This window comes from Bidens hawaiensis, unplaced genomic scaffold (genome assembly GCF_021521415.1).
Source record: "Bidens hawaiensis isolate Kalapana, Puna unplaced genomic scaffold, B.hawaiensis_p1.1 tig00003241_1, whole genome shotgun sequence".
NCBI classification, from domain to species: domain Eukaryota; kingdom Viridiplantae; phylum Streptophyta; class Magnoliopsida; order Asterales; family Asteraceae; genus Bidens; species Bidens hawaiensis.
In genome coordinates this window covers 275903-288201 of record NW_027491177.1, presented here as the reverse complement: position 1 = coordinate 288201, position 12299 = coordinate 275903, and the positions used below count along the sequence as shown (strand labels likewise).

The following is a 12299-nucleotide window of genomic DNA, read 5'->3' as shown; positions in this document are numbered from 1 at the left end:
ACAAGAAACACAAACACTGGTAATTACTCGTACGTAACAAGTGATTTTTTTAATTAAGAAAAAGGGAAAAAACTGTAACAAAATCATCTTAAATTATGCAAAAATATCATTTTGTCGTCCTCATATGTATTATAATTTAAATGATAACAAATAAATAAGCCTAACGCGATTTTAAGAAGCTACTCATGAGCAAGCTCAAGCTCAACTCCGCTCCTACACCCCTAAACACAACTACCGATTTTATGTCCTATAGTGACAACCATAAGAAACAAAATACAACCATCATATAATAGCACAAAAGTCTTGCTGTCAAATAAACACTTGAAACAAAAGCCAAAAATAAACTGTCACAGCTCATATCACATTAAAACTTGATGCAACTTGAAACCACCCTCTTAGTACTTGGATCGGCTCCTAACCCTGCAACATTTAGCTACAATTAGTTTCCTTAGGTTCAAATATAGCTTCTTTGGAACAAAACTATGCACAACTACAATGTTGCTACCTTGGAGACCGTGAGCGAGAGATGGATCGAGAGCGGGCCCGCTTAGGAGTCACAGACCGCGACCTAGAACGGGACCGAGACCGTGAATGGTGTCTTCTAGAACTCCTGCCCCTGCTTGGACTTCTACTGCGCCTATATCGTCTGAGAACAATGAACACATCGTACATTAGGTTGACTTGGACTAGTTTTAATCTCAAACATACATAAAATTAAAAATAGTAGTAAAATACCACCTTGGAGGTGAGCGACTGAAACTTCTGCTTCGGCTCCGGTGTCTGTATCGACTTAATCTATTAGTTTCTGCAAGTTTCTCAAGCCTTTGTCTCTCCTGTTCTCTTTTCTTAGCCATTTCAGCAGCAGTATCTTTCTTAACTGTAAAAAAACAAGCAAATCATTAAAACATAAACATCACCAAGAAAACATGCCAAAAGGAACAAAATATACTTTGCTTATTAAGCTGTTTGCTCATAATCCGCTTAAGTCGTTCCTGAGGCGTTTCTTTTTTCTCCTTCTGTTGTTTAACAAGGCTTCCAGTTCCACTGCCAGAAGCCTTGCTTAATTTTGCTAATCCCGTGGAAGATCTGCCAATATATAACAAAGAATGTTACACACTGAAAGATTTAAAAGCTAATAACAGAATAATAATAATAATAATAATATTAATACCCGGGGCTAGGTTTTGACAATTTGGCATTCCTTTCAATGTCAACAAACACACCGGATGCAGGATCGATATGCAAGGCTTCAAGAATTTGACCAGATGAAGGCCTGCAGAAAAAAACAGAAGCATTAGAGACCACTTCAACATAAGAGACTACTGTAAAAAGGTGAAAGAATGGGCTTATTATTATGATAAGCTGCAGTCTGTCTAATCGAATGTAGCTATGCAATAATTAGTAAAAATGCTCCGACCGGTTCAATGCACCAACATGGGACGGAGGAGAAGACGGTGGAGTGTATCCAGCGAGCTTTGGCCCATCATCATCCGGTGAGCCCCCAAATTCTGTTATGTATTCTATTTTTGGTGCCCTTGGATTACTTCGGTCACTATCATGCCGCCTTGAATTTGATGGAGAGTATGACCGTGATCTTGACCTGATGAAGTCAGCATGTTAACCATCACTTTAATGTTCTAATTATAAGTTGCATTCAATAATATAAATCATCCAAGAAATCACCTTCTAGAACGTGAATAAGCTTCATATGTTGGACTTCTTCTAGACTCTCTGCAAAAACAATTCATGCATTTCGGTTATCTATTTGACTACATTATATGTTGCATACTTTATGGTCAAAGCATGCACCTGTAGGGATCATGATGAAGCACTCGACTTCCAGAGACCCGTGCTGATTCTCTCTCTTTTTCCCTTTCTATTTGAGAAGCTTTTCTTCTTTCTTTACGACTCAGCTTCCTCTGTAGTTCAAAATGAATAATATAAAAGAAAATTGAGTATTTAAATAAATAAATAAATAATGACATATCAGGTTAGAATGTGCATACAATTGCAGGATCGCCCTTCACAATTTCTTTTTGTCTCCTTTCTTCTTCCTTGGCTTTTTTATCCATGTACACCATCCAACCATACCTCTTCACTCCAAATTCTTTAGCAATTATATCCATTCCTTCATCGTTGCTATCGTCACTGTTGAAATCCTCTTCGTCCATGTCATCATCATCCTCGTCGTCATCATCTGAATCTTGATTATCATCTTTCACGTCCCCGTCATACGAGAATCCCACTTGTGAATATGAACCCTTGTTTGCTGGAGCTTGTGCTGTTTGAGACCTACCAAAGATTAAAAGAAATCCAAACTTGAAATTATCCCTTGATATAAGATTATTATTTAAACATCATAATCTGAGAAGAATGAGAAACCTGTCTAGTCCAAGTAAAGCAGCAGTTTTAGCCTCCATTTCTTGGTTAACATGATGCAGACCTTCTTCATCGTTAACTGTTAATAGACAACAGTGGCTTGTAAAATATGCATTGAATTAAGAAACAATACCACCTTATGGCAAGGACTCATAAGAGTATGCCAGGTCATTCTTCGCCTTGTCAGTAACAGTAGATGTTTAAGATGACATTATTTTTTACAGTTAATAATTTAAAACATGATCATCAAACCGAAAGAAGTACCGACATCCTCTACGTCGATGCTTAATTAAATCCCGGTAACGCTCAAAACTAACAAACTCTTCTAATTCTTCTTCTTCCTCAGTCTTCTCAACGACACGAAAACGTCTAGAATCAGAGTCTCTTATAAAATCAAGAAGAGCACGCCCATCAAATCTACAAAATCAAATTGAAAAACCAATTAGTGAGATCAATCATCAATGAACCTTCACAAACTGTCAAAAATTCTTAAGAAAAGATCAGGGATACAATACCTGTCTATCATAACATCCTGTTTCCCGTTCCACGGAATCCTAATACAAGTACAAAAAAGATCATGAGTTCAAAGAAATAGAGAAAGTAATTTCAGCAATGATGTTATATCTATGCATTCATATAAACTTCACAACAGCAAAAAGAATTAGGTTCTCATATTACTCTATGTTCCCGAGTCTCACTTAACAAGGGAAAAAAAAGGATTTAAAAGATGCAAGGATAATCGTGTTCCACAGTTCTTTTTAAAGAAAGAAAAAGAGAAAAATGAAGAGAAAAATTATGCTTATTTCATTTGTTCCAAATCCTTCCATATTATAAACATTTGGAAGGAATTAACACATAAAAATATTTACTTTTCTTTCCATTTTCTTCGAACTCAATAACACGGTAGTTAGATAAAATTTTCCCTTCCACTCCCTTGCTATTCTCTCCTTAACTCACTCAGTCACTCTCCATTCTTTTCTTTTGTTTATCAAACCCGGGAACAAAAATTCCCCCAAAATTTTTAATCCGAAGTTCCTAGAATAACGATTGCTATCAACAAGTGTCGTAGAACTCGCTAGGCGCTAGTCAAGCAGTGAGGTAGAGACTAGCAATTAATCAAAATGAAATTTATATGCAATTTTTCAAAAACACACATATATATACCAAATTTTACATACAATTTTTTTCAATTTTAACCGATTTCGACTAAATGGAGATTAATTGGCGCCTAGGCGGATTATTACAACAATGCCTAAGGCTCATAAATTAGACTTACAAAAAAAACTAGGTATACATACTAATCTGAGTGTAGTTACAAATGCCAACACATCTGCCTAAAAATAGAATCAATAACATCAACCAATGAGCAACATCACTCCAAATTCTTCTATTTTTCCAGTTTTAAGTTCCTAGGGCTCTAAAATTGGACTTACAAAACAAATTAGGTATAACGTATACATACAAATCTGACTGTAGTTCTAATTGTCAATACATCTATACCTAAAAATAGAATCAACAATGAAAAATAAAAAATAAATAATAACTAGCAGGTAGCTAAGTAAAACATGCATATGAATAACGAATAATAAAATAAACATACAGTCCTTGCTGATCTTCGGTGGCTTGATAGAGGCCATCGTCATGGTACACACGGCACCGGGAGCCTGAGACCTGTATGGATTGTTGTGGATCACCGCGGCGCTTGGCTAAATACACCGCACGCCTCTGTGCTCTCTTCCGAGCCGCGTCCATCATGTCGTGGACCTTCTTTTCGGACCGACGAGCTTCGTGCCACATCGTTGGTTGGTTGATTGATTGGGTTCCAGATTGGTGAAGAATAGTGTGTAGGTGAATGGATTGGAAACCTAATGCCCAAAACGATGAATAAAATAAAAGTGGTCAAGAAATAATAATAACGAAATATTGATGCAATAAATAAAGTAATTTGCAAATATGTCCTTATAAAATATACACCTGTGTATAACCGTACATTGTATATAGGGATGAGCGTCTTTTTACTGGTAGGGCTGAGCACAGTTTGGTTCGGTTCGGTTATTAGGCAAAACCCAAACCCAAATCGAAACCGAAGTAATTAGTTATTTGAATATACAATGCGTTCGGTTTTCCGGTTATTTTCGGTTTCAATTCGGTTATATTCGGGTTTTTTTTTAATTATTTGTAGACATTGCAAAAAAAAATTTAAATGAAAATGCGTATTTTAAGCTTGTATAAGAACGTATTAGAGTACCACATATATATTGAATTCAAAAAACAAAAATAGGCACGTGTTACGTGAAACTATACGAATACAAAATTGTTAAATAAAGTTTAAAATTCAACAATGTTCTTAATTAAAATGCTAATATAAGTTGAGTCTCAATCTTCATTCATCATCTTATTTATCTTCAAGTTTACTCTAATCCTCGTCATCTTGATAATCTTTATCACCATCAATCGGTTTTTTCGGTTTTTTAAAAATGGATTACCGAATCAAAACCAAAAATTCGGTTTTTCAAGAAAACAAAAAGTTAACCATCGGTTAATGCTTTGGTTCAGTTTTTTCGATGCGGTTTTTCGGTTAATTCGGTTCCGGTTCGGTTAGTTCGGCTTTCTGCTCACTCTTAGTTACCAGTACTGAATTCGGTACCGTTGGTACCTAAGTGGTACCAAGTAATGAGTTTTTAGTATCGGTGTGGTTCAGTACCGATATTTCTCAAGTTTGCATGAAATACTGATACCGGTATCATATATTTCAAGTTTTCGGAATCGGGATTTTCGGAGTCGGTATCGGTCGGTACCCTTACCATTCCGAGCTCTTCCATATAGTCTATTTTTTTCTTTTGGATGTAGTCGTCTGTTTTTTTTTTCTTTCTTTAACAGTTAAAATAAACAAGATAATTGCCATTGAACCCAAGAAAATTCCACCTTTTTATCACAGCAAAAAGGCAATAACTAACGGGATTCAAGTGAAGGGAAATGATGAATATTGAAATTTTGAGAATCAAATTAGTAAAGATAAAGGACAATTTTTGTGAATATGTGAGTGAAGATAAGGATATGTATAAATGTAAATATAAGAAATCAACATGACGCATTGATAACCCAACAAAGTCGAATAAGTGATATGAACTATTAAATTAAAAAAATTGAGCCCTTAATAACTTGAAAAGGATGTTATGTATAAGGCGTGTTAAACATTATTGTTAGAAAATTACTCAAGAATGGTTGATAGAATGTGTGCTTAAGAAAATTGTTGAAGATGGTAAGAGACTAAAATTTGACCTAAATCGGGTTTTAAGTAAATGAAATTTATCACATTAAACATTAATTGAAAATTTGAATTATAATAGTGGTAGTAAAATTATTTTGAAAATATAACACGTGTATATGAAATGTTTAGAACAAATTTTTAAATAATTTATGATTTAATTGACACAGTAATATGAATTTTGTTAAAGTTGGTTTACTAAAATGATTAATAATTGACCATAATAGACTAATAGTTATAAAAATATCTTAAAATATGTAAAGTAACATCTCGTTTTCTGGATAACACTGTCAATTATCTAAAAGAATACTTTAACCTTGTGAAGGTTATTTTTTTTTACGTCAGAATTTTATTAAGCTTGACTTACATAGTTTGGAGTGTTTTTGCATATGATTCATGTCTTTAAACTTGCATAATGATCATATAATTTTGGATACCAACCTTGAGTTTTAACCCTTAAAATTAAGTATGAGGATCAAAGCCTCAAAGGTGTTAATATTGAACTAAGTTCTCTGAGTTTAAATAGACACGTTAAATCGGGAGTAAAGTGTCTTTTTTATCCTTGCGGTTTGGCAAATAATGCGAATTTAGTCCGAAAAGTTTATGTTTTGCATATGAACCCTCCACGTTTCCCAGTTTTTGTCAACTACATCCAAACTACAAACCCCGTTAAATTTAATCGTTAAGTTAGGGGTATACATGTCTTTTCACCCTTTATTTATTATAATACTTATTTTAGTGAACTGCGGTTTTCGTCCCTCTAGTTTGTCCAAATATGCACTTTTAGTCCAGTAGTTTTAAATTTGCAAGTGAAATGAAACCACATGGACGAAAATTGGAAACTTGAAACTATTAGGCTAAAACCGCATATTTGGACAAACCACAAGAACGAAAACCGCAGTTCACTAAAATAAGTATTATAATAAAGAAATAGTGAAAAAACATGTCTACCCCTGACTTAACGATTAAAATTAACGAAGTTAGTGATTTGGATGTAATTGGCAATAACCGGGAAACGTGGAGGGTCCATATACAAAAGTAAATTTTTTTGGACTAAATTCACATTATTTGCCAAACCAAAAGGATGAAAATGGCACTTTACTCTTAAATCGGTAAAGAGGGTCTTCATTTTTGGTTAAAATTAGAAATAATCATTAAGAGAATATGAGAAATTGAGAAGAGCAAAGGGAATTATAGTAAAGCCCATAAGATTATATAAATGTTAAAGTTAGCATGTTCAAGGTTGGAAAACAATGAGCATTTCGATATTTCTTGTCATGCAATGAAATCAGTCTTTGAAATAATAATTTGGTTAGTAATTCTAGTATATGGACACATAGAAATTTGAGAATGTTGATGGGTAATTACTAGATGATGGTGTTTGCTCCATAATTTCTCTTCATTTAGCAACACGCTTTCTTAGATTTATTAATAGAAATTTCCAGAACTTAGTTGTAATATATGAAATATGATTGCATGTGTGTGAGGACTGAGGATTATAATGATTAAGGGAGTTTTAATGTTGGTTTATAGTCTGAAATCATGAGTGAAAGTTTGGATACGTAAGAAGAATAACTAAAAAATAGAGAGAATCAAGGCTTTAGTAAGCTAGCAAAGCATTGTAAAGGTCACAAGTTAAAAGACTGTACCATGGTCGGCCCAACCATGTTAGAGGGTTAAAGCAAAATAAAATGGCCCTTTTCTATAAATATATTTTTATTTTTTTGCTTGTGATCCTCGCATGCCGGAATTTGATGACATTAGCTAATGCATTTTAATGTGCGATGTTGTGTTAGCTACTACGATTCATATTGTAATAATTTGTCAATTATGATGATATTTTATCTAAACAAGGTTAATCGACTATACAAAAAAAATTAAGAAAAAGAAATTATCAAATGAAGAGGTCTAGCCAAATTGGTAACACATAGTATGAGTTGAACTAGATCCATGCATGCTTGATCTCATTCTCTTCTAACGTTTTCCTACAGCAAGATAATATCATACAAGTATACAACCTAATTAAACAAACTAGACTACAACCACAATTTATAAATGTAAAAATTTATAAGCTTGTTTACTTATGAATAAGTTCATCTAGGTTTTGTTTTTCGAAAAATTAGTAACTCATTTGCGTGTGACCAAATTTTCCTTTATGATCTATGAATTCAACCAAATAATTGTTATAGTTAAACCATAAAATAAATTCCCCTTATTAAGTCGGCAAAGTGGTTATGAGAATAAAATGTTAACTAAATCAAATCAGTAGCGAAATAATTCTATTAATAGGATGCAATAAAGTCTCAAATGGAATTTGTATTTGAGCAATGTTATTATACACGTTCACATTGGCATCCATAGTATTTATAGCATATACACCTCATCAAACTTATGTACATAATAACCTACTACATACACATCAACAAAGTCATTTGAAAAGCGAAGGAATGAGGGTTCCTTGTATGAAATATGAATCACACAAATTACCATATTATCACCTCATGTAACATTTGTATTACCTGCCAATTAGTGAACCAATGATGTAATCTCATGCCCATGTATGCTTTTCTATATCGGACTTAATAAACTTTCATAAAGGTTTGCAAATTGTGATTCTTGTGGCTTGTTGGTGCATTTTGAGAGGAAGAAATAAGACAATTTTCAAAAAGTAACGACCCTGTGCCAAATTTAATTATTGATGCTATTAAAAGCACAGGTTTCTTATGGGTTAGACAAAGAGCTTAACTTGTATCCTTAAAAACACAAATGTTATCAAAAACCTTTTGATTATGGAATTTATCTTTAATTCTAGCTTTAACTACTCTCATTATAATGTTAAAAAAATCATTAAGGAAACTAACCGGCCAAATAATTTTTTTAATCTTTACTTCGGCAATATATGACGAGTGATTCATGAGTCAACACGCTACAAGTCTTTATCAAAATTAAATTATTTGTGTTTCATCAATAATCAATTTGTTGCACTACTTGGTCCCACAAGTACACATCGCTACCCTTTTCGACCATTCTCAAATGATCAATATTTTTTTGCTTACTTATATATGGTTGACTCATGTCAACCGTGTTTGAACGTGAGGCAATTGTTCCGGATTTTTCGATGTTCTTTATGTAAGAAATTACAATATTAAAAGCTCAACTTTATGATTTAAATCGATGTACTTTAACAATTAATTATCAAAGCATACTAAACACACAAACCTTTAAAATAGTCAATTTTTAAAGTGAATTTGAATACAAACCGAACTTGAGGAACCGATTTGAACTTTAAACAAATTACGAAAAAAAATTAAATACATAACATATGATATATAATAGTAATAAATAAAAAATACGTGTTTTTGTTTATAAAATATAAATAAATATAACTCAAATTCGGATATTATGGTCAAATTGGTTTGATAATCACAAGTTTGAATTCAGATTTTCTCAAAGTAAGATTTTTCACATAGGATTAGTATAAGACACAAATCCAAGCAAGTCAATCAGGTTTGAACATATGTTATAGTGGCGGTTTAATGTTAATGTCTAGTTTGTTTATTTATAAGGTTAACTTGTCGTTATATCTATATCATTAATACCCTAGTTCAAGTCTTGAGAGAGAATTTTAACTATCCATCATTAATTTAACACTTAAGTGATTCGAATCCAGAACTATACGTCCATACCCAAAACGAAAAATCCCATGATATAGTTTTCAAATGGCTATTTAAATGTTTTATTCATTAAATAAATGGTGACTATTTAATACTCCCAACATTTTAAGGAAAGAGGCGGCATCTTCTGTTGTAAATCATACACATTTTCTAAGAATTTATATTTTTCTAACAAATAGTTATACAACCCCCCCCAAAATTTTGGAATTTATTATTAATTATATTAATAAGCCTTTATAAAAATCTCTATGAAAAGTATCGGGATAATTCACAAAATAGTCCAAAATAGGAGAGAGAAGACCAAATTAGTTAAAAAGTTATTTTAATTACCAAACTAGTCCAACCAAACTAATCGGGAACATGAGATTGGGAATCGTGACGTGAGATTTGTTAACCACTCATAGTGTGACACGTGTAAAGGTACGTGAAAGTTATTCCCAAATCTGTCTGCGCCGATAGTTTTCTGGCAAAAATTCCTCCGACGCATTTCAGGTGAATTTCGTCTCCTACGAGAAATTTCAAAAATGTTGTAAAAAAACGATACTTTTCCAATGAATTTAGTCTTGTTAAACGATTTTCAAAAAAGTTAAAAAAAACGATAATTTCTCAACGAATATAATCTCCTTAAATGATTTTTATAAAAGTTCTAAAAATATGGCAAGTGTTAAGAATGTGGTGGGTGGTGGTGGTGGTGGTTGATGATGGTGGTGTGTGGTGGTGGTTGATGATGGCGGTGGGTGGTGGTGGTGGTGGATGATGGCGGTGGGTGGTGGTGGTGGATGATGGCGGTGGGTAGTGGTGGTTGATGATGGCGGTGTGTGGTGGTGTTGATGATGGCGGTGGGCGGTGGGTGGTGGATGATGGCGGTGGGTGGTTGTGGTGAATGGTGGTGGTAGGTGGTGGATATGATTTTCAAAAAAGTTTTATAAACAACTATTATTTTTATGCAAAAAAGATAACTTTCATCTAAAAACCATCGAATTTAAATAATTTGTAACAAAATCCATCTTTTCTGACAACTCTTCTTTTTATGCAAAAAAGATGAAATTCACCTGAAATGTGTCGGAGGAGATGAATTTATAAGAAAAAGATTTTTGCCAGAAAACTATCGACGTAGATAGATTTGGGAGTAACTTTCACGTACCTTTACACGTGTCACACTGTGAGTGGTTAACAAATCTCACGTCACGATTCCAAATCTCACGTTCCCGATTAGTTTGGTTGGACTAGTTTGGTAATTAAAATCACTTTTTGACTAATTTGGTTTTCTCTCTTCTATTTTGGACTATTTTAGGAATTTTCCCGAAAGTATATCGTCATTATTATAATATTTTATGTGTAAGGACCGGTAATCAACTTCTAGGCCCCAGTCACAATGACGTCACGTCACCAAACCTACACGGGCCGGGCCCATTAAAAAACTTATTATGTATGCTCCACTCCTTTATAAACCCCACTTTCATTTCACTACCCGAAATTACGCTCCCATTCAAACTCTACCCGGTTACCCGCCCTCACGAGTTCGGGCAGACCGCAGCCATGCCTCCGCCACACACCACCGCACAACCACCGTCCACGTCAACTCAGCCACCAGCCTCTTCACTCTACTCACAGAAATCATGGTCACCGGACCTCCACCGGGACGAGCAATGGGTCCGAAGACAAGGCAGGCATAATCACCGGAGGAGTAAGACTGTAACGGATGAGGATATTGATGAGCTCAAGGCGTGTATTGAGCTTGGGTTTGGATTTGAACATTCTCCTAAGTCTGATGATCGTTTGTCTGATACGTTACCGGCCCTTGGGTTGTACCATGCTGTTAATAAACAGTATTTTGATACCATTTCCAAGTCGTCGTCCATGTCGTCGTCGTCTTCTTTGTCGGTGTCGTCGTATTCGTATGCGGTTTCTGAGCCTGATTTGTCGTCTCCGGCGAGCAGCCCTCATGCAATATTCACTCGTGGTAATTCGTCTAATATTTAATCCCACACCATTTTAACCGTCGCGTTTTGACTAAAAAAATTTAAAGTTGACCGTCTATGTTCAAACGCAATAAGATATTGGCTAGACGGCTGTTCTGACCAATAGTTTTCAAAATTTGACTTTTTTTTTTTTTGAAATGGTCGTTTGGCTGTTTTGTGAATGGTGGTTTGATGACCTGTGATCAGATAGGGGTGATGTAGCTATACTATGACTATTCCGATCTCACAAGTTGATTTCTAGAATTTCAATTACATGATAGGTGTAACTCCAATAGGGGTCACGTCTCACGTCTAATTCCACATTGTTTCAAATAGCAATCCAGATAGAGGTTGAACAACCGTCTTGATCAAAAAATTTCCAAGTTGATTTGGCGGTTGTTATGACTAGTAAGGCAGTAATTTTTGAAGTTTGACTTTCTTTGGTTAAAAAGATCGCCGAATTTTACAAAATGATTTCTACAATTTCAATTAATATTACATGTATTTTATTTCTGATGAGAACTTTTATGATGATGTAGGTGATAATCCACAAACGATGAAGACAAGGTTGAGACAGTGGGCACAAGTTGTCGGTTGTTCGGTACGACAATCGTCATCATCACCGGTTCACCATCATTAAGCTGAACACAAGATGAGCAAACAGACAGTATGTTCAGTTGGTCACACAAGGGTGAATCAAGCCCAGCCATGGTTAGATCACAAAGATTAAAACACAGCCAATACATAGTTGACTTGACAGAGTGAAATTGATAACTAATTGTGGACTTTGACATTTGCTTTTGAATCATGGTACGAGTTTTGCTTTCGGTTGTTTTGATTTAAATTTAGCTTCTTTTTTTTTTCTTTTTTGAGTGCTATATGTCTTTAATTTATGGGATTTTTGTGATATCTTGTCCCCCCCCAACTTTATGTAAACCCGCGTGATATAAACCCTCATAGATATTTGAGTTGTGTTTACAAGCGGCCCGACTAATCTATACTTTCATATTTCTACTT

At 34.3% G+C, this 12299-nt stretch overlaps 2 protein-coding genes across 2 annotated transcripts; one reads left to right on the top strand and one right to left on the bottom strand.

Annotated features, from left to right (window-relative positions):
- Window positions 1-264: 264 nt before the first annotated feature.
- LOC143622726 (uncharacterized) lies at window positions 265-4282 on the bottom strand. The gene is made up of 13 exons (XM_077093789.1): window positions 3980-4282; window positions 2895-2933; window positions 2648-2796; window positions 2383-2458; window positions 2007-2292; window positions 1810-1919; window positions 1684-1731; window positions 1418-1600; window positions 1172-1273; window positions 950-1086; window positions 739-877; window positions 506-646; window positions 265-420 (listed from the first exon to the last, which is right to left on the bottom strand). Exons 1-13 carry the CDS (start codon window positions 4174-4176, stop codon window positions 396-398), a joined length of 1632 nt encoding a protein of 543 aa, XP_076949904.1. The 5' UTR covers window positions 4177-4282; the 3' UTR covers window positions 265-395.
- A 6373-nt stretch (window positions 4283-10655) lies between these two features.
- Window positions 10656-12048, top strand: LOC143622681 (uncharacterized). The gene is made up of 2 exons (XM_077093753.1): window positions 10656-11284; window positions 11822-12048. The coding sequence occupies exons 1-2, from the start codon at window positions 10753-10755 to the stop codon at window positions 11920-11922; spliced, it is 633 nt and encodes a 210-aa protein (XP_076949868.1). The 5' UTR covers window positions 10656-10752; the 3' UTR covers window positions 11923-12048.
- Window positions 12049-12299: the final 251 nt, after the last annotated feature.

Coding starts and splice junctions, on each gene's coding strand:
- LOC143622726 (XM_077093789.1), bottom strand. CDS start 4,176: ATGTGGCACGAAGCTCGTCGGTCCGAAAAGAAGGTCCACGACATGATG. Junction 2,934..3,979: donor ACCGAAGATCAGCAAGGACT/GTATGTTTATTT, acceptor TACTTGTATTAG/GATTCCGTGGAACGGGAAAC. Junction 1,087..1,171: donor TTGTCAAAACCTAGCCCCGG/GTATTAATATTA, acceptor ATATATTGGCAG/ATCTTCCACGGGATTAGCAA.
- LOC143622681 (XM_077093753.1), top strand. CDS start 10,753: ATGCTCCACTCCTTTATAAACCCCACTTTCATTTCACTACCCGAAATT. Junction 11,285..11,821: donor TCATGCAATATTCACTCGTG/GTAATTCGTCTA, acceptor ATGATGATGTAG/GTGATAATCCACAAACGATG.